Consider the following 22,705-nt stretch of genomic DNA (forward strand, 5'->3'; position numbering starts at 1 on the left):
GTTTGAGGGGAAGTGTCAGGTTCTGGTCAGGTCTGAGAACGACTTGACTCTCTTGGGCTTGGAGCGGGCTCAGGTTAGGTTTCAAAATTAGCCCTGAGCAGACCTCTACTCTAGTGACACTTTCCCCCTATTCGTCTTTGTCACCATTAACAATATACCATGTGCATTGCTTAAATACCATCCTTCTGCTTTACAATGATGATTTGAACTCTAAGGAACCACAGGAATTTCACCGCAAGTTAGCATCAACCAGTCAATATCAAACAAGTTACCCCTGGATACAGGGGTCAATCTGAAGTTCTCTGGCAGGTGTGACACAGGAGATCAGACTAGATGATCTAATGGTACCTTCTAGTCTTAAAAATCTCTGACACTAGCCCGGGGGAAGGGGTGGGCTTGAAAGCTCAAGCCACGTCTCCACAGCTCTTTTTAGCTTCCTAACATAAGCCTGTCTAGCTGGGCTGGGAGGCTCTCTCAACAGGTCTTTTGCTCAGTAATCTTTTACTACTTTGACAAACTACACGGCGGCTTGCTGTGTTTTTCCTTTCTTGTGATTGAGCAAGAGAAAAATCATAATTAACGATGCATGTGAGGTGAGCACTGGCCCCTCATTCTACTATACTCTTAGTGAGATTTGCATATGAAGGACTCCAGAGATAAATAGGTCATTAAAAAACTCCAGGTAAACCGTTTAGGAAAAGAAACATTTTATTGAAAAAAAAATTACATTTCACGTATACACCATGAAAATAATTATTTGTGTTTAATCTTCATAAGAAGAGGTTAAGACTTTCACAAAAACATACACTCTGTATTACAGCATTACTCTATTTGATAACAGATTCTGGTGGCCTCTGCCCTGTTCATTTACAATGGACAGCAGTACAGCAGGATTAAATGTGCTTCAAACTAAAGTCCTACACATTGGCCTCTTCCAGATGCTACCACCTTTCGTTAAGAAGAAAAAAAAAATCACCAATTGGGTCAATATTTAAGGTTCATTTTATATATTTTAAGTAAGGCCAAACTTCAGTCCTCCTTTTCTTAGTTAATTCAGAAATCAACAGCCTGGAGAAAACACCAATGGAAGATAATTCCAAACTCCTTTTTCTCCAGCAATTGAATAAGTGAAAAGCACAGTAAAATGGCATTTAGGAAACAATGTTTCTTCATTTTCCAAAGTGAAAGTGACATAAAAAGGCTACATTTAAAATGGCGCCAACAGCAAATTGTAAGGTCACGATTCAATGGCATTAGAATATCCAGAACTTAAACCCTTCTATCACATCATCTCTCTCCTAAAATGACAAACCACACTATAGTTTTCCAATATATTAATAAGTCAGGAGAAAATATTGTTCAATCAGTATTGAACATTTCTTGTATAAATATCAATTCTGATGGAGCCACTTGGCACTTATGGACAAAGGCTTTAATCTAACAAAGTGCTTAAGCACACGCTTAACTTTAATCACATGAGTAGTATCACTGAAGTCAATGGAACTACTCACATGCTTAAAGTTAGGCTCATGCTTAAGGGCTCTGCTAGACTATCATGTATATACATTCACAAGTGCTCTTCTACAATTGATCATTTATTAATAGGTTCTTCAGACAAAGTAGTACTAGGCTGACAGCTGACAATGACAACTAGTATTATACTGCCTGAAACTATATCTTCTGGAACTCCCTTCCTCATAGGGATACTAGTATTATTTTGGTTCAGGAAGTTTTTTTTTAAAATCTGTAAATAAAGAAAAAAATACATATTAATGCCACTTAAGACTGGGAGACTTAAAAAAAGTAACCCATTAGATGCTGAAGAGTGCAGCACAATTCAAATCCAGTGTTTTCTATAGTGAACAGCAGGGTTTATTGGGTGCCTTAATTTTTTCTTGTGCAAAAACTATGAGTTCAGTGTGGCAGGTTTGCTGCAAGTATTACAATAATTTGTTCTACAGAAACAGTCTAATTTTTAAACAATTCTTGTCAGATCTGGATTACACTGACAATGCGCAACTACTGTGAAAGCAGGCACTGTGAAAGCTACTTCACACTACTTTGCCTACATAACTGTAGTTGTAAAAGGCAACCCCTATCCAGTTCTAGTGGATCTTCCGATGACAACGACAATCACTGAACTACAAATTGTGCAACTGTGTAGTGGTTTTGCAGTGGGAGAGAGGTACTCGGTTGAAACAATCAAACTGAATTCACTTGAGAGAACTGAGATTTCAATATTGGTTAGTGATTAAACACCAATGTTCTTCATGAAATAAGTGGGGCCTACCACACCAGCTGGCAATTCTGTATCAAGCATATCTATTCTTTCAAAATGACATAGCGTTTGGGTGTGGAAGAAGAGATGATGTTAATTGTATCTTAGAGTGTTCTATTAGCCTCATACATACTATTGTAAAAGTTAAGGAATATAATTTAATACATTACATCTTGCAAATGCATTCTTAACCTTTAATGCATGTGGATAGCCCCATTGACATCAATAGGACCTACTTGTGCATATTAAAATATAAGCATGCACATGACTATTTGCAGGATCAAGGCCTAAACGTTTTTGTTGCTCTTAGAACTGGGCAAAATCCTGCCCCTAATTGTGTTATTGATTTCACTTTAGAAATATACAAAAAGAGGTGCAAATGATTGCCGTATGCAAGCACCTTCCATTTATTTCCCCTATGTGAATCTAAGGGCTCATGAAAACTATGTCACTGTTAGAAGTCTCATATGGTTAGAAAGGCAGCAAGTGACCCATGAGGGCCCCAATACAGCAAAGCACATAAGCATGTGCTTTAATATCAAATGCATGATTTGCTGAATCAGGCCCTGGGGGCTGTATTTGAAAATAAAACCAAACAAACTTGGCTCTCCCTGCCTTAGGGTTCCAAGCTTCCAAGAACTGGTGCATTTCCTCCTGAAAGGCAGTGCAGATAGAGAAGTAAGTGCATTTTGATACTGCCATCCTTCAGGGGCTCTATTCTCTCCTCAAGACTCATCACACATAAATTGTGCCCACAGATCCCAATGGGAGTCGGGCATGTGCACAGTAAAGCACAGAATAAAGCATACCCTCCTCTGTCCCATGTCACATGATTAGATGCTCCATCAGGTTTTTCAGTTCTTTGCTATCTCTACAAAGCAGAAGTAGCACTTTCTCAGGCCTGGATATGAAAAAACTCCCAAGAGAAAACAGCTGATAAGTTCTTCCCCAGCTACTGGAAAAAGTGAGGTATTTATAAGTGTTTTTAGGAGACTGGACCATTTCTTTAGAAAAATAAGAGAAGGGAAAGAAGACATTATTGTTTACTGTTGTCAAATAATTTCTCCAATCTGTATGTATATATGGCTGGGATATGGATACAGCATCCAACATTGGACTTCAACCCTGTTTATCTATGCAGGCAGCCCCTCGCCCCTGCATGGAGGCCCTGTAAAATAAATGTAAAAAAACCGAAACCAGTTTCTTGATACTTAGAAGTGATTTGCTTTTGTCCTATTCTCCCAGCCCTAAAAATTAAACATAGAAAAAGTACATCAAGGTAAGAAATAATTGGTCTGACCGTCAAAGGTGCTGGAAACCCACAACTCCAACTGAATGGGATTTATTGGTAACTCAGCTCTTCTGAAAGTCAGGCCATGTATTAAAAAAAAATGTTCGTAACACTTCAAATTACTACAACTTGCTGGCCAAAAAAATCCTCCACTTTTCTCCATCCATACTGTTTGTCTATTTTTGCACTCCACTCTGCATGGGCAGCTAAACAAAGCCAGCCAGCTTCACAGTCAGTTTTAGTTCAGTCATGTTAACTTTGATTCTCTTGACTCATCTCAACACCTCCGAGACATGTTTAAATCAAAATCCATGCGTTTCTAACTTACCCCAGCTTTATTTATTAGTACTGTTAATGCAACTCAAAGCTGAAATTTGGGACTACTGATGTTTAAAAAAAAATCAATGCACAAATTACAGTGGGCTGGGCAGCAATATTTGGCCCTTTATCTACTGTACTACTGCACCCCTCCACAATTAAGCATATAAGCCTTTCTGTAGAAAGAACAAAATGCACGAGAGCCAACCAGAATAGACACAAACACTATCAAAGCCGACATTTTCACCAGAAATTAAAACCATTACCATTACATAGCACTCTGTTTGTCTGGCATAAAATTCATTTACTTATTTTATATGCCTCAAGGACCATCTTTAAGAGATGTAAACATATAACAGGGTCATCTATTCAATACGAAACACCACACAAATGTCAAGTACATAGAAAGTTAACTTGTAAATATTTCTCTGTTTAACAATTTAGAACTAAAAAAATATTACTTCAAAGGCATATTTTATTTATTTGTAATCTGTCCAGGGCTGTTGGGGTTGTACTATCCCTACCATGTCATAGCCACCTTCTGCTCTCCTCCCTCACAATGTTACGTTCCTGGAAGAGGCAGATATGATGTGGCTAGGACTTGAAGCCACAGTGCTGTCTATAAAAATATAATTCGTAAGACTTTCTGCTCCCATTCTGAAGGCCTGCACAGCCAGCCCCCAAATTCTGCATTTTCCCCCCACTGCAACTAAAACTTTAACACATATACACAGTACATATGCTACATTCTTCTAGACACAGATTTTTCTAAATAGCAATGCAACAACAAAGGCAATATGTACGTTATACAGGTAATTTCAGTGATAACATATGGCACAGCCTTCAAATATTGTTGGTATTTTCTTCAGTGTGCTACCTTATTCTCTACAAATTCAGGGGTTTTTTTTGCCTCAAGACCTGTGGTTGCTCCCAGAGGCACCAATTGAGCAATATGTATCCTTATTCAGGAAAGTACTTCAGACACATGCTTAACTGTACATATATGTTTACATCCCATTTACTTAAAGACTCACTAAAGTTAAGCATGTAAGTGTTTTCCTGAATCAAGGCCAGAGTGAGCTTGTAGCTGGAGCAACAAGTGCCAATTCATAGGATCTTTTTTTTGGTATCACTATCGAGGCCTGGGATTGGTTTCCTGGTTAACTGTATGGAAGTTGTGGGGCTGCTATACAGCATATATGTTCTTCTCTTCTGGCTAGTTTCCTTTTGACTTAATTTAAATGATGAGCAACTAGCTTGGGATCTCATTCTGAAGAAAACATACGTTAAAAACAACAGATTCCCTATAAGATCTGTCTTCAAGGCTCTTCTTTGGAAAAATAAGTACTCATTTTCATGTTTCTGATAAGCATCGGGGCATCCTGTTTACCTTAAATCTTCTAATATAAATGTGCATAAACTCACCAATTGACCCAAATATTTAAAAGTAAGAGATTTCTAGTTTCAAAGCTTAACAACTATTGCAGACTTGAAATTTTAAGTTGCTGTGCACAGCAAATAATTTATTTCAGAATGCTATGGAACAGAAAACTGTCCTCGAATAAAGGGACTCATTTGTCAATAGTTAACACCAAGAGGAGAGCAGAAAAATGTATTTTCAAAAGCCATTTTTCTTTTGAAAATATTCTACTCTAAATATTTAATTAATAAATCTGTTCCATTGACTTAAATAGGCGTTGAAAGGTACTCCAGCAATGAAAAGCTGCAATCTGATTTAAGAGAAATGATTTGTTTAGTGTTGAAGCTTCAGTCAAGAAACATTTTGGTTTTTAAGTAGCTGGACTATGTGTTAGTTTTATACCAGTGTCTAACTCAACTTTTTAAAGGGGTATAGGGGAGCCATTGTTTCATTTAATTGGGGGGCACCATTTCATTTGGCTAAGTGACCAAATCAGCCTCTCTGACTGGCACCGGCATTTTTCAGAAGTGACTTCTTTAATAGAGGAACTCCCATGTTTCTCACTAAACTGGATGTCTGCCTTCTTCCACTCACAGAACGGCCCGAATGTGTAAATTATGCCATATGGATACAGGCCAGGGGACCTGACCTGGCACTGCACTCCCTTCCATTTCACTGCTCAAGAAGCAGACCAAGGAATGAACTGTGGTTCTTGTTCTGGAGCCCCTAATCCCCGATGAGGGCAAAATACTCTCTCACCCTAAGCTTTCAGTAGCACGTATATGGGAATAGAGATGCAGAATGCCAGAGTCACTTTTCAATTGGAACATGGAGGTTTCCCACAGGCAGTTATGGAGCTAAACTTCCTCTATAAATCAGTCTAGCAACCTCGAATCACTAACGCCATCTCCTCTCCATTAGTGAGCTTTAACCCGTAACCTTCCAGCAAGTTCCTGCTGCTATGAAAGTTATTCAAAGAAATGCGCAGAAGACAGGCCTCGTATTCCTGCCCCCTCCCCCAATACTGTGGTTTTATATTGGGACAATTTAGGTGCCCAAACGTGGGCTTTCCCCTTATCCACCCAAGCTTTAGATCAGAAACTAATCAAATCCACTTACTCAGGAACACTGCCGAACTGTTCTTGTTTTGTTTAATTCTGAAATGGTCAACGTATTCAAAAATAGGAGCTAACAATTTTTATGCACAATATATTAACGTAGACATTTTTATTACAATCTTTCTTGCCACATATTGTCAAATAAAATAGACTAACACAATCACTGTAACAGTATCAGACAACGAATTAACATCAACCAATCCAGATACGTATAGGAGACTCTTAACAAGGCAGTATTTTTAGCTAGAAACCTTGGTCCTCCGATTCTTTTGTACAGTATGTTGATTATAGATTTCTTGCGTTTTAAATAGAAATCAGCAAATGAACATCTACATTACCAATTTTAATGCAGATTTTTAAAACGTGTATGTATGCCAAGCATGACTAAACTTCCACAACACTTTTTAAAAAAAAACTTTAAAATGTCGTTATGCATGTATCTTCCAAGGAAGTCAGCAGAAGTTTTATGCATAAAAAGGTTGAGTTCCGGTCCAGAATAGACTAGATAATTAATTTTTAAGAGAGTTTTGGTCCATTCTGCATAAGGCTCCACAAATAAGTGAAACTATAATAATCAAAATGGCTGCACACAAAGAAGTTCATTACAGAAAATGGGTTCAAACACAATTTAATTAGCTCAAGTAACACCAGCCTTCCATTTTGTTGACAGATGAAAATTACTGAACAGAATGATTGAATCTACTGCTCTCTGCCAAGTTGCTTGTACCTCTGCAGTCATTAGAGACATTCATTTTAGTTTGACAGCTTTTCTTTGGATAAGGATCTGCAAGTGGATAAGACTTGACCCCTGTGATAGACTCATTTCCTTTAAATGGATAATGGGCAACTGTGCTAAAGGCCAGAGTGGATATTGAGCTGTTTCCTAGCTGCTCTGGAAGTACGTATAATTTCTGTATCAGTGGAACCTTCATGGATGTTACATCCAAGAGAAAAGAAGGGGGAATAAAAGAATGATTGGATATGATTGTGTTGAGTTTGTGCAGTGTGGCACATACAGTTTGTTCTAAAAACACTAGGAAAAAGTGCTGCATAACATTTCACTGGTAAAAATGCCTGCAAGTTATATGAATTGCTTTAACATTTAAAAATACCTTTGTCCATATGTTGTGACTACAATGTACAATGTTACAAGGTAACTACAATGTGCACTTACAGTCAGTTTCTCAATGCTTCTTCAATTATTAGACATTGAGCCTGCTTCTGCAGCTGATGCATGGCCTGATCTAATTAAAGTCCGGGAAAGAATATCATTGACTTCAATGGGAGTTCATTCAGATATCATACGAGCATCTCCCATTGACTTCAACAGAAGATGGTAGAATGCAGTGGCTGCAAATTGTGGCCAGTTCATAACTGAACTTCTCCAAGTTCAATTCTGCATTTTCATGTCTTTATTTTCCCTCTGCTTTCCTGTGGGTATTGTGTCAGTTCATCACAGATATTAAACTAGAAGGGCATTACTGGAGGGGACGGGGGACAAGGAGGGTCCGCCTTCCTCTGAAGCATCAGGCACAGGCCACTCCTGAGGTTTGAATATCTGATTTAGACCACAGGTCCAAGCTGCTATGGCAAGTCATAGGCGCCTCTTATTAGCTTGCCTCTGTTCTGCTTCATAGGAAAATTCATTTTGGCTAAGTTTTACAGATAAAAATTCTGTATTGAATTATTGTCATTTAACTTATTAACCCCTTTCATGGAATCTATTATTCCATTTTCCATATTAGCCCCTCCCTTTTTCTAGAAGCACAAACCAATGTATTTGCTCCTAAACACCAAAAGAGACTCCTTTTGTACCATCTTATCGCAAGCTTGCCATAACTATACTCTCTTGATGGCAAGAAGCTTGGATCTGTATTGTTACTGCTGCTTTTCAAAAAAGAAGAGGATTATGAACCTCTCTCTTTGACCCCCTGACATGACGAACAGGAATTTCTCACTAAGCTATGGAAAAGTTGAAAATGCTGTAGGGTCTAGTCCTATAAGTTTAACACTGTGAGGCTATTTAAAGAATCATTGTGTGAAGAGATGGAGCAACAGTCTGTTGATCATAGCTTCCCAAGTCTATGGGAATGACTGCAAATGTCAACATGAAATGTTATGAGTTTAAAAAAGTGAAATAAAAAAGGTTTATGCTTATAGTTATCCCTGGGGTGGGCTACATGGCCACTAAGTGATTAGCACGTGGTAGTGGTAAAAATGTATTTGTGTTGAAAAATAAGTAGAAAGCCCTTGGAGTTGTATTACTGAAATATAATTTTTATTTAAAAGCTACGATCTCTAATTTGAAAGTTGATTACATTTCCCATGCAGCTTCCACAGCAAACATTGTATGATGAAGAGGGCAGTTTTTATGTAATAAAGATGAGTTTTTAAACATATGGGAATTAGCCATTATCTAGAAGGAAAACAGCTTTAAACTATTTAAAAATACAGTGCTGAGGACTTTGAATGCTGGACAACAGACATAAACTCATGCGCTGAAGGAGACTGCTATGCTTTATTCATATTACCAGAATTATTATTGCTAGGAAGTTATTTCATGGTGGAGGTTATTGTAAATTGTGGCAATACAGTCAAGTTTACTAAGTAATTTCCAGGTTCTTTTGTGTGTTTCTTGTGTCAGAAGAGCAAATTTTTAACTTTTAATTGCTGAGTGCATTGGAGATGATAAAGTATTAGCCACTTAGAGCAAAAACTGAGGGTTCTTCTCTTAAACTTACTGCAAAATGCATTAGCATCTTGCGTGTTATTTGCTTCAGAGATGCTGAAAGAGAGAGATTTAAGAAGTCTATTAAAATTGGAAAACTTCCACTCTATTAAAAAGAAAAACATTAAATCTGTTTGGCCTAAAATTAGTGATACCTGTGTAAATTCTCTCCCTGAGGCCTGCTAGTAGAAACAAAATCGGGGCTCCAATGGCAGAAAGTCCACTTGGATGTTGGATGAACAAAGACTGCAGTGGCACAATCTACCTACAACCCAAGCACTGCTGAGGGACCTAGATCTAGCCAGTTGACACAGCTTAGTAACTGGGCAGGGCTGGCCAGGAAGAAGTTTCTGGGAAGGCACCCAGGAAACACACAGATCAAGTGCTTTTTCTGGGCAGCCTCAGGCAGAGGATGGGACTTAAACTGCCCTCCTTTTAGCATCTCCCTCGGTGCACAACTGCTCCCTGCTACTGCAAGAGGGTGCAATTTGTATCTGTGTCCCCTAGGATGAACAAATCAAGCTCACAGACTGTGTTTTCAGGTTTGGGCACATACATTACACTAGGACTCATTCTCAGAGGTGCAGAGAACTTGCAATGCCTGTTGAAGTCAAGAGGAGTTGCAGGTGGTCAACAGCTCTCAGGAATATCCTCACTGCCTAATCAGCACCCAGAATATAGAAATTGTCAAGAAACCCATTCTGAGAGCACTTCAGGGAACAGAATTTTGGTACAAAAAAGTTAACCAATAAAAATTCCCCAGCTGCCTCCATGGAAGGAGGGAAAAAACTAGATCAGGAGGAACTTTATACTGAAGTGCTTCGGTACTATGGATGATAATAAGCAGTCGTATAGATCCTTAGATACATTCCAACATCCTGCAACACACATTAAAAAAAATGGCTATTTGTTTTGGAGAGCAAGCATAAAATAATTCAGTAAAATTCAGATCATGAAACTGTCTGAAGAATGGCATTATGAACAAACTAATCTCTCTACTTATGTCTGCAGGCAAGTGTAGGCAACTGTTCACTATTTAGTGCTTTACTGATGACCCTGTTGTACAGTGCTCATTTTTGTTAAGTAGGTGCACCCTCTGAGGTTTCAAAATTGAACCATCCATAAAGGGTAAAATGCCCTCAACAAATAATGAATGCTGTCAGTATCCCAATGACTTGCTATCCGTTAGAATACTAACAGGGTTACTTTTACAAAAGGTAGCCACATCGTCTTCCTTTCTTAAAGAAGCTTTGTCTTGAAGTCTTAATAAAAAAGGAATTAAATCTGGTCCCAGAGGTAGAATTACAAATTTCTACTTGGTGCTACTGACTGGCTAATTAGATTAGTAACATTGGTCTTTTCTGGAGTGGAACATGGGGACAAAGTGATGTGGATACTTGTGGTCACTGGAAATAAAGGGATTAGCGCCTATAGAAATTGGAATCACATATTCATTCATAGGCCAGAAACAGGAAAAGTTATTAGCAACATGAAGTTATACTTCAAGACCTCTGCAGAGCACCTAATGCTAAATATCTCCAAACTGCTCCCCATACACAGCCTGAAGTTGTGTGCAATTTCAACCCTACTGAGTTTCATAGAAGTCAAGATAGTGAATACCACAATAAGCTGCCAAATGCCTTCAGCTAAGGGAGTAGGTAGCTAGTGAAATTGGCACTAGATGCTTTGCTACAACATATACGCCAGTCAGTCAGTCATTCCACTAGCAAATTCATACCCAAAGCCTTTGGCGAGGCAGGAACCTGTGTATTCTCTTGCCTATGGTACACAGACTGAGTGAATTTGACAACCATTTTGATACCTGCGAGTAAGTTTTACTACTCACTTTTTTTCCCCCTTAAACCAAGCAAGGCCAGCACATATGTTTGATCGTGGATATCTGCCTATGCAGGGCACTATTTCATGGAAGTCAGGTTTCTGTCACAGATCTAAGGCAAACATTACAATTTACAGGAAAGAAAAAGAGGACATCAATACATTGTGCGTTATTGGGAGACATACAGCCTTTATAACTCAGTAGCTTTTATTATTATCTCCGGGTTTTCTATGTCCTTTTTGCTTTGGACCATTCTCAATTCCAGCTGGGCTGGGCTAGGTTTGTTTCCTTTTCCAGCGTGTGCTAAAAGAAGATATTGAAGTGTCAATAATAAACAAACAAACACACACACACACACACACACACACGAATGAATAACGTTTCTGTCCTGTCCCCATCATCACTTTTTTCTCTTCTCATCCACTGTGCTACCACTGCCCATGGCCTCCACCTGAGGGTATACAGCACATTGTTGTTTCCCCCTCCCCCCATCTCAGGTACTTCTGCAGCTCCACCATTATTTAGAGACTGATCCTAAGAAGTTCTGAGGGCCCTCAACTCCGCTTTGGATCTTACTGCGACTTGAGGGAGCTCAGCAACTTGTATTCTAGGTGACAGGGACCAGGCTGTGTGGCAGTATAGTAAAACAAGATTACTTATGGGCTTCCAGCTGGTGTTTTTAATTCCCCTTCCCAAGAGAAGACAGTTTGAAGAATAATTTATTCAACTAGCATAAGACAGAAATTCACCACTCATTAATATTTGAGGAATCCATCCCAGTCCTAACATACACAGAAAAGGGTAACTGAGGCAGCTGGTGCATCCAAAAATGGAAAGGTGAGACTCCCTTGTCCATTACACTCAGCATTTTCCTCAAATTCTCCCACTCTTGCTCTAATAGTAATGCAGTCCCACCACAGGTGCAGCACTACTATCTACTGGCCAGCGCATTTTTACCACTGTCATCTAGAATAGGGTTAGAGGACACAGCAGTAAAAACATCGGTGCTAGAATTCCCTAAATTCTGTTTTGTGGATGTTGTCTAATAATAGGCCACATTTAGTGCTGAAAACAACTTTCCAGAATGTTTATTCCAATGAGGATGTGAACAGAGTAAATTCAGGAACAGGGTGTAAAATGATTACCCTTTGCACACTTGATGGTCCTTTGCAGAACATGCTGCATAGCTGATACAGTCTTTTCACATGCCACCTGCAATTAAAAATACATATATGTTTAGGCTTACCAACATTCCAATCATAAGAACATAAGAATGGCCATACTGGGTCAGACCAAAGGTCCATCCAGCCCAGTATCCTGTCTACCGACAGTGACCAATGCCAGGTGCCCCAGAGGGAGTGAACCTAACAGGTAATGATCAAGTGATCTCTCTCCTGCCATCCATCTCCACCCTCTGACAAACAGAGGCTAGGGACACCATTCCTTACCCATCCTGGCTAATAGCCATTAATGGACTGAACCTCCATGAATGTATCTAGTTCTCTTTTAAACCCTGTTATAGTCCTAGCCTTCACAACCTCCTCAGGTAAGGAGTTCCACATGTTGACTGTGCACTGTGTGAAGAACTTCCTTTTATTTGTTTTAAACCTGCTGCCCATTCATTTCATTTGGTGGCCCCTAGTTCTTATATTATGTGAACAAGTAAATAACTTTTCCTTATTCACTTTCTCCATGCCACTCATGATTTTATATATCTCTATCATATCCCCCCCTAGTCTCCTCTTTTCCAAGCTGAAAAGTACTAGTCTCTTTAATCTCTCCTCATATGGGACCCGTTCCAAACCCCTAATCATTTTAGTTGCCCTTCTCTGAACCTTTTCTAATGCCAGTATATCTTTTTTGAGATGAGAGACCATATCTGTATGCAGTATTCAAGATGTGGGCATACCATGGATTTATATATGGGCAATAAGATATTCTCCATCTTATTTTCTATCCCTTTTTTAATGATTCCTAACATCCTGTTTGCTTTTTTGACTGCCTCTGCACACTGCGTGGACGTCTTCAGAGAACTATCCACAATGACTCCAAGATCTCTTTCCTGATCAGTGGTAGCTAAATTAGCCCTCATCATATTGTATGTATAGTTGGGGTTATTTTTTCCAATGTCCATTAATTTACATTTATCCACATTAAATTTCATTTGCCATTTTGTTGCCCAATCACTTAGTTTTGTGAGATCTTTTTGAAGTTCTTCACAGTCTGCTTTGGTCTTAACTATCTTGAGCAGTTTAGTATCATCTGCAAACTTTGCCACCTCACTGTTTACCCCTTTCTCCAGATCATTTATGAATAAGTTGAATAGGATTGGTCCTAGGACTGACCCTTGGGGAACACCACTAGTTATCCCTCTCCATTCTGAAAATTTACCATTTATTCCTACACTTTGTTCCCTGTCTTTTAACCAGTTTTCAATCCATGAAAGGATCTTCCCTCTTATCCCATGACAACTTAATTTACGTAAGAGCCTTTGGTGAGGGACTTTGTCAAAGGCTTTCTGGAAATCTAAGTACACTATGTCCACTGGATCCCCCTTGTCCACATGTTTGTTGACCCCTTCAAAGAACTCTAATAGATTATTAAGACACGATTTCCCTTTACAGAAACGATGTTGACTTTTGCCCAACAATTTATGTTCTTCTATGCGTCTGACAATTTTATTCTTTACTATTGTTTCAACTAATTTGCCCGGTACTGACGTTAGACTTACCGGTCTGTAATTGCCGGGATCACCTCTAGAGCACTTTTTAAATATTGGCATTACCTTAGCTATCTTCCAGTCATTGGGTACAGAAGCCGATTTAAAGGACACGTTACAAACCTTAGTTAATAGTTCCGCAATTTCACATTTGAGTTCTTTCAGAACTCTTGGGTGAATGCCATCTGGTCCCGGTGACTTGTTACTGTTAAGTTTATCAATTAATTCCAAAACCTCCTCTAGTGACACTTCAGTCTGTGACAGTTCCTCAGATTTGTCACCTACAAAAGCTGGCTCAGGTTTGGGAATCTCCCTAACATACTCAGCCGTGAAGACTGAAGCAAAGAATTCATTTAGTTTCTCCGTAATGACTTTATCGTCTTTAAGTGCTCCTTTTGTATCTCGATCGTTCAGGGGCCCCACTGGTTGTTTAGCAGGCTTCCTGCTTCTGATGTACTTAAAAAACATGTTGTTATTACCTTTGGAGTTTTGGGCTAGCCGTTCTTCAAACTCCTTTTTGGCTTTTCTTATTACATTCTTGCACTTAATTTGGCAGTGTTTATGCTCCTTTTTATTTACCTCACTAGGATTTGACTTCCACTTTTTAAAAGATGCCTTTTTATCTCTCACTGCTTCTTTTACATGGTTGGTAAGCCACGGTGGCTCTTTTTTAGTTCTTTTACTGTGTTTTTTAATTTGGGGTATACATTTAAGTTAGGCCTCTATTATGGTGTCTTTGAAAAGTGTCCATGCAGTTTGCAGGGATTTCAATCTAGGCACTGTACCTTTTAATTTCTGTTTAACTAACCTCCTCATTTTTGAATAGTTCCCCTTTCTGAAATTAAATGCCACAGTGTTGGGCTGTTAAGGTGTTCTTCCCACCACAGGAATGTTAAATGTTACTATATTATGGTCACTATTTCCAAGCGGTCCTGTTATAGTTACCTCTTGGACCAGATCCTGCGCTCCACTCAGGACTATATCGAGAATTGCCTCTCCCCTTGTGGGTTCCTGTACCAGCTACTCCAAGAAGCAGTCATTTAAAGTATCGAGAAATTTTGTCTCTGCATTTCATCCTGAGGTGACATGAACCCAGTCAATATGGGAATAATTGAAATCCCCCACTATTATTGAGTTCTTTATTTTGATAGCCTCTCTAATCTCCCTTAGCATTTCATAGTCACTATCACTGTCCTGGTCAGATGGTCGATAATAGATCCTTACTGTTATATTCTTATTAGAGCATGGAATTACTATCCATAGAGATTCTATGGAACATGTGGATTCAGTTAAGATTTTTACTTCATTTGATTCTACATTTTCTTTCACATATAGTTTCTTCCCCCCCACCCCCAATCACCCAAGTTAGTCACAGTGCTTTGGACCATAATGTTCAGAGGCCAACCTGATTGATCCGAAGGTTAACAAGAATCAATGAGTTGTTTTTTCTCAACTCTATGAGGCACATACAAGTTGGCAGCTGTATTTAATGCACAGTGTAAAAAGCTGTAGAATTTCTCAATAACTAGAAGCAAAAGGATCCAAATTATGGACACAGTCTCCAAAATTAATAAGTAAGAAAGAATCAGCGTGCAGGACCCTTATTCTGATAACAAGTGCCAGTACTGTAAAAATCAGTTATGAACCAAGGATAAAAAACAAATATGTTTAATTTATAGAGTGTCTTTGATTTGGTAGAATCCCCAAATACTTTTACAGACTGTGTAGAGAAAGAAACCTCATCAGCTATCACTGAAATGCAATCACCCAAGCAACACTACTCAAAAATTAGTGGGTTTTTGGGGGGAGGGAGGAGGGAACTATATCTATAGGGGACATTTTTAAGTATGTATAATGTTAAGTGTCCCAGAGATGAAATCTGGTCAGTGGAATAGCTCACACTCTTGCAAGAAGTGTTATTCTATATTCCGAATATTGTCTATCCTGCATTCTGTATCTATATTCTGGGGACTAACAATAATAAAATGAAAGAAGTCATTTATTAAAGCAGTTTCCTGCCAGAAAAAAAACCCTCTCTCACACCTTAAGATTATTTGGATGTTTGTGCGTCCAGGCCAAGAGCATCGCAGCAAACAAGTCTCCAGTTCCAACGAAATCAGCATCCACTTTAGGAGACTCCATTCGAATTCTCTGGGTCACCTTGGTGCCATCCGCTCTAGCTGAAAGGCAGACATACAGTTAAGAAATAGAACCTCTCCCTGCAATTAATACAATACTTACTAAAATGTAAAAGGCAATTATTCCTGTAGTGCTTGACACTTTAAGTCAGCAGTTCCTTTGGAGGATCTTTAAAAATTTGAAACTATATACCAGCTCTTTCAAACTATTTTTCTCCAAACTTTTCCCATTTGGGAGCCACACCTGCAGCGTGAGTGCTACACATAATTTGGAAGAGACAGCTAACACCATCATCTTCCATACCGGAGTGCAAGCCACGGCATGCACAGGTCCCCAGCATGTATTTCTCCATCTTGACCTATTGGCAGCTGGTTCGGTAAGGATGGTGAATCTGGAAGCTGCTTAAACCAAGATGGAACACTTAGTATCTCTAGGTTGCACCTCGGTTTTAAATGTAAGGGCAGCCACAGGCCACAATGGAGAACAGAGCAGTCTGTACCTGACCCATGATTACAACAACATGAACGAAAAAGCAGCTTATGGTCCATTTAGTAGACTAGAATTTTTAGGTGGTGCCAAGAAACACCAATTGGTTCTAGAACAGGTTTGTATTTCTTAAGTAATAATCCAACTTGTTTCTTTTGGCAGCCCAGCAAGCAATCTCTACATTTACATCTCATAGGTAAAGAAGAAAGTGGGATTATTCACCATCCTGCTCGACAGCACTCCTTTAATATGAGAGCATTCAACGACAATTTACCAAGCACAGACAGTGCTTGGTGCTATCAGAAGGCGGGAGAGACGTGGGGAGAAAAAAGGCTTAGGAAAGAAAGAAACAAATTGTTCCTGTCCAGGTTGTTTACAATCTATTTTGTCAAGAGGACAGTGCGATTTTTCTTCTTCACTGACAAGCATCTTAAGTTTCCATCTTCCCACCCCACCACCACTGCAGGTGTCTGAATCCATATGATTGAGCTGTTCCCATGTACTCCAGGCTGTTTTCATGGAGTGATTTATTTTTAAATCAACAGAAACAAATGAAGCAAGCTGTTCGATAAAACAAGACCATGACTTACTTTTCCTTTGGCTCCCTAGTGCAATTAGGAAGTCACTTCCTAGAGAACCCTGTAGGTCTGAGCTTGTGATCACCACTGTCTCTGGTCCCATAGCATGAAGCATATCCATTACCTTCCCATGCACAAAACAACAAGAACTAGTTATTACGTGTTACTGATAATGGAGTTGTGTTCAGTGACTGCTGCCATTTAATAATGCTGAAGAACAGTTTTGTTGAATACTTAAAAACTTCATTGCAATCCTCATAAAGATTAAATAGTTTCCCCTCAAACAACTAATTTAAAATATTAGGATTAGATTTAGAGATCTATAACATTAATGCACTTATTACAATATATGGGTTCAACTGTACAGGCCTCCAAAGAGGAGAGCGAAACCATAAGTAATAAGAAACTTCTAATAATGTGGCTCCCCCAACCCCCCCCCCACACACAAAAAGTTCCATGATTTAAGATCTTATTAGACGGGGGAGAGTGAATCCACACATACATGTGTGAGAGCGCTAGTGTCTTGTAATAGTTAATAAGATTCTGATACCTCAGTTGCTAGAGAAGTTGGCACACTGAACTATAATGACAGAATGGCTTATATAGCCAGCATCATAAGAGAGTGAAAAATAATAAATTTAATAAGGCTCAAATAAAGGGAATTTATCTGAGCTTCTCATGTAAAAGTTTCTCAATCTCCTTCTCATTTTGGAACCTAGGTACCGTATGTTTCAAAGGCATGTGTGTATCTGCAGATTATGTGTGTGTGTCTAACATTTTAGGTATATTCCCCCCTCTAAGCATTTCTCACCAGAAATCAAAATCCCTATTTGTGACTCTACAATTGGCTGGTGTGGAAGTGATTTTGATTACACAAAGAATGGATGACTTCAGTACTGGATTTAGCATAAAAAGCAGGTACAAAAAATAAATTCCCCTAGAAGAAATCCTCTCAGCCTAGCTCTGACTCATGAGCAGCTGAATAATAAGGGCTTACTTCTCCTGTTTTTATTCTGTATTGCCTTCCTTTCTTGTCTGAGCTTCAAAGTTATTTCTCAACTGTCAACTTCCTAACACACACAGAGTTGGGAAAAATCAGTAACCCCACCAACTGGTGCCGGTGCATTGAATCTATGAGGTGATGGCAAGTCCATTTTCATTCCATATTAAATGTTTTACCAGGGTTTCTAATATTCTTGTACTATCTCAATCAAAACTTAAAAAATTATGAAAAGTGAAAAAAAACCTGAAAAGCCTCTCCAACAGAGACTTGGCTGTACCCTATAAATAGATGCCCCTGCTCAGGAACCAGTCAATGGCATTACTGATGTTACCAGACCAGTACATACATACTGTGATCTCTCACTGTGCACAAGAATTCAGAGACCATGGAATAGTAATTCTGAGACCTGGTTTATAAATGGTCTTTTAAAAGGGGAAAGCAAGTGGATTGCATCTGTGGCAGACCTGTTTCTAATAGCAACCCTCTTCATAATTTTCCATGAGGCATCAGTTGTGCAACGCTTTTATTCAAGGTTATAACATGGTTGACTCCATGATTGCCTAACAATGGTTAGTACACGGTTGCTAGGTGCATGGGTGTCCTGTTTCCACTCTACTTGGACGACTCTTTATCTGACTGTTGTAGCAAAGTAATAGAATGAAGATTTTTCTGTCTTTGAAGAGTGAACAACTACCTGGCTTAGGGACAGATCTTCACTACAAAGGAAGTCTCAGCAATGCAGACCTAGCACAGTTAAATATTCAGGTTGGTGTTCTAGTGCAGAAGAGAGAATTCTGACTGTAGCATGGTCATTCCAAGGCAGGTTATCTAAGACTCTAGCATGATTTATTCACCTCTACAATAACACCAGACCATGTATAATTATGTCAGGGGATTATATAGTGCTGCAATTGCTCTTGCTATTAGAGCTGGCTAGGTAACATTAATTCTATTTTGGAAAAAGTTTCAAGGTTTCAAAAACTGTTTTCATTCTGCCCTCAAGCCTGGGGGGTGGGGGGGGAGAATCATGAGACTCCCCACCCCAAGCTTTCCAGAATAGCCAATTGCCATGTGGTTAAGGCACTCACTTAGCATATGGGAAACCCAAGTTCAAGTCCCTACTCTGCCTGATTCAAAGCAGGGTGCCCTAACCACAAGTTATTTGGGGGTCACTCTCTATTCCCTCCCCACCAACCTGAGAAAGCTTCCCAACTCAATTGTCATGAAAATAGAAACATTTATGTGAAAAGTGTGTTTTGATTAATCAGCATTTTCCAATGAAAAAAAAAATTTTTTTTTGTCAAAAAATTCCTAACCAGCTCTACTTGCTCTGCCCTTGAGGTAAAACCCTGGCCCTGCTGTTGACTTAATTCCCATTGACTTGAGTGGGGCCAGGATTCCAGCCTTGGTCTTTGCTGTACAGATACGATCATGTGGAACAGACCCTGTGTGCTGCAGGCAGCTGAGGAAAAACATGGCCAGAAGGAAAAAAAAATCCTACAAGAAATTAGTTTTCAAACGGGCAAGGTACATTTATTACTACATTGTCGCCTCCCTGGCTGAGACTTCATTGTTTTTGAGAGATTTTTATCAGTAAATAAGGGTCAGCATCCAGTAATCACATTGCTTTGTAGAGAATTCATTTGAAAAACAGTTACTCAGTAGCATATTATCATCATTCTTGTGTAGGACTGGAACGTACAAACTGAAAGCTAATGGCTTGTAAGCGTGACTAGCAGCATAACCACTCCATGCTACTCAGGGTATGTCTAGTCTAGACGCAATAAATTGACCCCTGAGCGCTCTCACGTTAACTCCTGTACTCGACCACCGCAAGAGGCGCAGACAGAGTCAACGGGGGAGCGGCAGCAGTCGACTCACCGCAGCGAAGACATCGCGGTGAGTAGATCTAAGTACGTCGACTTCAGCTACGTTATTCACGTAGCTGAAGTTGCGTAACTTAGATCGATTTCCCCCCAGTGTAGACTAGGCCTTAGGCTCTTTCATGAGAATAGCAAAGACGCTGTTACAATTAATGGTGAGTAGCATGAGGGGTATTCCCTGGATAGGGCACACTGCGGGATGCAAAACAGGAATAAAAGTAAAAATGTCTGCGATTTTTTGAGCTGCTTTCCGCTGGGGGGAAACAAAAAACAATCAGCAACTGACATTCAGATGGCTTTGCTGGAGGAAAAACTGCAAATATCACGGCTGCTGTAGGTTCACTACTATCCTGGGCGTCAGCATGACCATTGGAATACAATTTTCAGATCAACATTAAAAAAAGGTGAAAAATCAAATCAGGAGAAATATTTCCAGCGTCCTTTATTGAAGGATTCAATTGTATTCACAGAAAGGAAGCGTGTGTTAGAATAGAACTGAGGCCCTCAAGTCAACATTACATCAAATCCCTAGTTTTACACTTCAGGGGTCCAACCCTGCAGACTTCAGCATTTGTTCAGCTTGCGTAAGAACAAGAGGATTTAACCCTACAAGGACAAATCCTTACTGTAGAACGGGATGTTTGTGAAACCTGCAGCTTCTAATATTGTCCGATCATGATGCTAGCTTTCACAGGACAAGGTTCAGGTTCCTCTGTGCCTGCTATTTGGAAGTGCCTGAAGACCATAACTGCAGCCTGGCTGCTAGTCCTCTACACTACCGGGGTGAGCACCACAAGCCCCATCCTGCTGCCCAGCTCTCTGGGTAGTAAGACACCCAGCCCCTCTAAAAGTTAACGTGAAGAACCTTCCAGCCGCAGCTACCTACAGCAGAATAGTACCGAGAGCCCAACCCTTCCTGCACACAGTTTCCTCAGTGCTGTTCCCTGCTGCACTGCAGAGCTTGCTGGTAACTTTTTCCTCTCTAGCAAGCCCTGGGGTAGAGTGAAAGCTGGCTGTGCTAGCCCTGCAGTGTTTCTATCACAGTAGTCTCATGCTGGCAGCAGGGGGAGCAGCTAGCACACCACATCAGTCATTTGAATGAAGAGTATGGTTTTCATCTTAATTAGTGCATTTCTCCATGATTGGCAGTGTGATCATTTATAATATATGGTGGCTCCTTCACCCCCCACCCCATCCTTACATCTCAGTGGCATTAAGTCCACAGTGCTCTATTTAATATCATTGTTTTGGTTTTATTTACATCTTTTTAAAAGATTTTCCTTCAACATTCCAACACTAACTATAAAAAGTTTTTTGTGCATGAAGTGTGACCTGAATCACTCCAGCTTTGCAGAGAAATTACAGAGAAGGAGAGACGGGAGGCTATAGGCAAGCTTTAAGGACACAAATTATAAACTGCAAAATTGCAGGCAGACCTCCGGACACACACACCTACGTACCTCTAAAGCTTCTTTTTCTGTGTGAATCTTTCTGCCAGTGAGCAACCTAGAAATCAAGAAAGAAGATTAAAAAGCATATAAACTATGTACAATCACTGTTTGCTTTGCTCACCAGGATTAAGTCTCTGAATATATGGTAGCTTGTTTACAAGAGGGCCTGAGCAAACCATTGGCTATATTAAATAGCATGTAGTACCAGACTGTCTTTCAATGTCTTTGCATACAACAGATAGAAATTTCTTATAAATTTCTGACTAAAATTTAAAACGCTCTGTACATGAAACCAATGGGTGGTCTAAGTTACATTGCAGGGAACTGTCTGCATCACAATCACCACCACTTCACAACTCGTTTTTCCATCTCCCATGATGAACCAAAGACATGGGACTCCCTCAGTAAAAGAGGCAAGACCATGATGCATCATGGGAGATTTAAACAGATCAGGGAGCCTAGCCTAGAGAGGAGAAGGGGATCATGAGGTTGCTATGGTATTTCCAAAGCCAACTATTTCAGTCTTCAGACAGACTATTCGGGGGAAAAAACAAAACAAAAATCAAAAACTGGAAAAAAAAATTGATTTTTTTGCACCAGGAAGGTGGTGGGGGACAAAAATATTTTCCAACAAGCTCCAGAAATGACCTTTGGACACAGTAAATTAAAAGTAACTATAAAATTCAGATGTTTAAGAAAATAGGATATTTTGGGGAGTTATTTTTTAAAAAGATGAAATTCAAATAATTTTTTTTAAAACAAGCAATCTCCAATATTTACTAAGGAGCTCCATTTAAAAACAATAAAAAAAAAACAGTAACAAAACCAATAAACACAAACAAAAGCCAATTTATTGAGTATAATGGGAGGAAGGGAGGTCATTTGTTCCTGCTTTTAGCCCCAGATTTACCAAGCATTAAGAGAAATGAGTATTGTACTTACTCAGCCTCAAACTGATTAGGAGTTATTATATCTGCAACGGGTACAACTCTGTCCCTGTAGACTGGGAGAAGATCCTTTGGCACATACTGAAAAAGAAAAGGAAAATGATAATGAACTCTGCCAGAAATTACTTTGGAAGTTACAGGGGTAATTTTCCTTCATTTAAATTTGATTTCCATATATTAACATACATTCTGTAACCTAGTGGACTACTCAGTTTCCAACCTGCAGGAGTATTTAGAAGTTAGAGCAATAAATGGAGTCATAACTCCTGGCTTCTCTTCCTAGCTTTGCAACTGACTTGTTATGCGACTTTGGAAGAGTCCTTTAACCTCTCCGTGTCTCAGTTTCTCGCCTCTGTTAAATGAGGAATTGTTCTCCACCTGGCATGGTGGTTGTAAGAATAACTTCATTAATGTGGGCTGGGAGGGGCCACCAAAGATTCCTGGCTCAAAAACACTTTCCACAAAAAAAAAAAAAAAGTTACTTACAACCATTACTATTTATCTTTGAG

The 22,705-nt window shown here is 39.4% G+C and overlaps 1 protein-coding gene across 1 annotated transcript; it reads right to left on the minus strand.

Moving 5' to 3' along the window:
• Nucleotides 1-706: 706 nt before the first annotated feature.
• LOC113406364 (pyridoxal kinase-like) lies at nucleotides 707-22,277 on the minus strand (the record flags this gene model as incomplete). The annotated part of the gene is made up of 6 exons (XM_026650815.2): nucleotides 707-11,293; nucleotides 12,136-12,202; nucleotides 15,753-15,889; nucleotides 16,925-17,036; nucleotides 21,259-21,304; nucleotides 22,192-22,277. Coding segments are annotated over 6 exons (561 nt in total), but the record flags the coding sequence as incomplete, so codon positions are not given.
• Between the last annotated feature and the right edge of the window lie 428 nt (nucleotides 22,278-22,705).

The sequence above is a fragment of the Terrapene carolina genome, unplaced genomic scaffold, assembly GCF_002925995.2.
Source record: "Terrapene carolina triunguis isolate 2854851 unplaced genomic scaffold, T_m_triunguis-2.0 Scaffold26, whole genome shotgun sequence".
NCBI lineage: Eukaryota > Metazoa > Chordata > Testudines > Emydidae > Terrapene > Terrapene triunguis.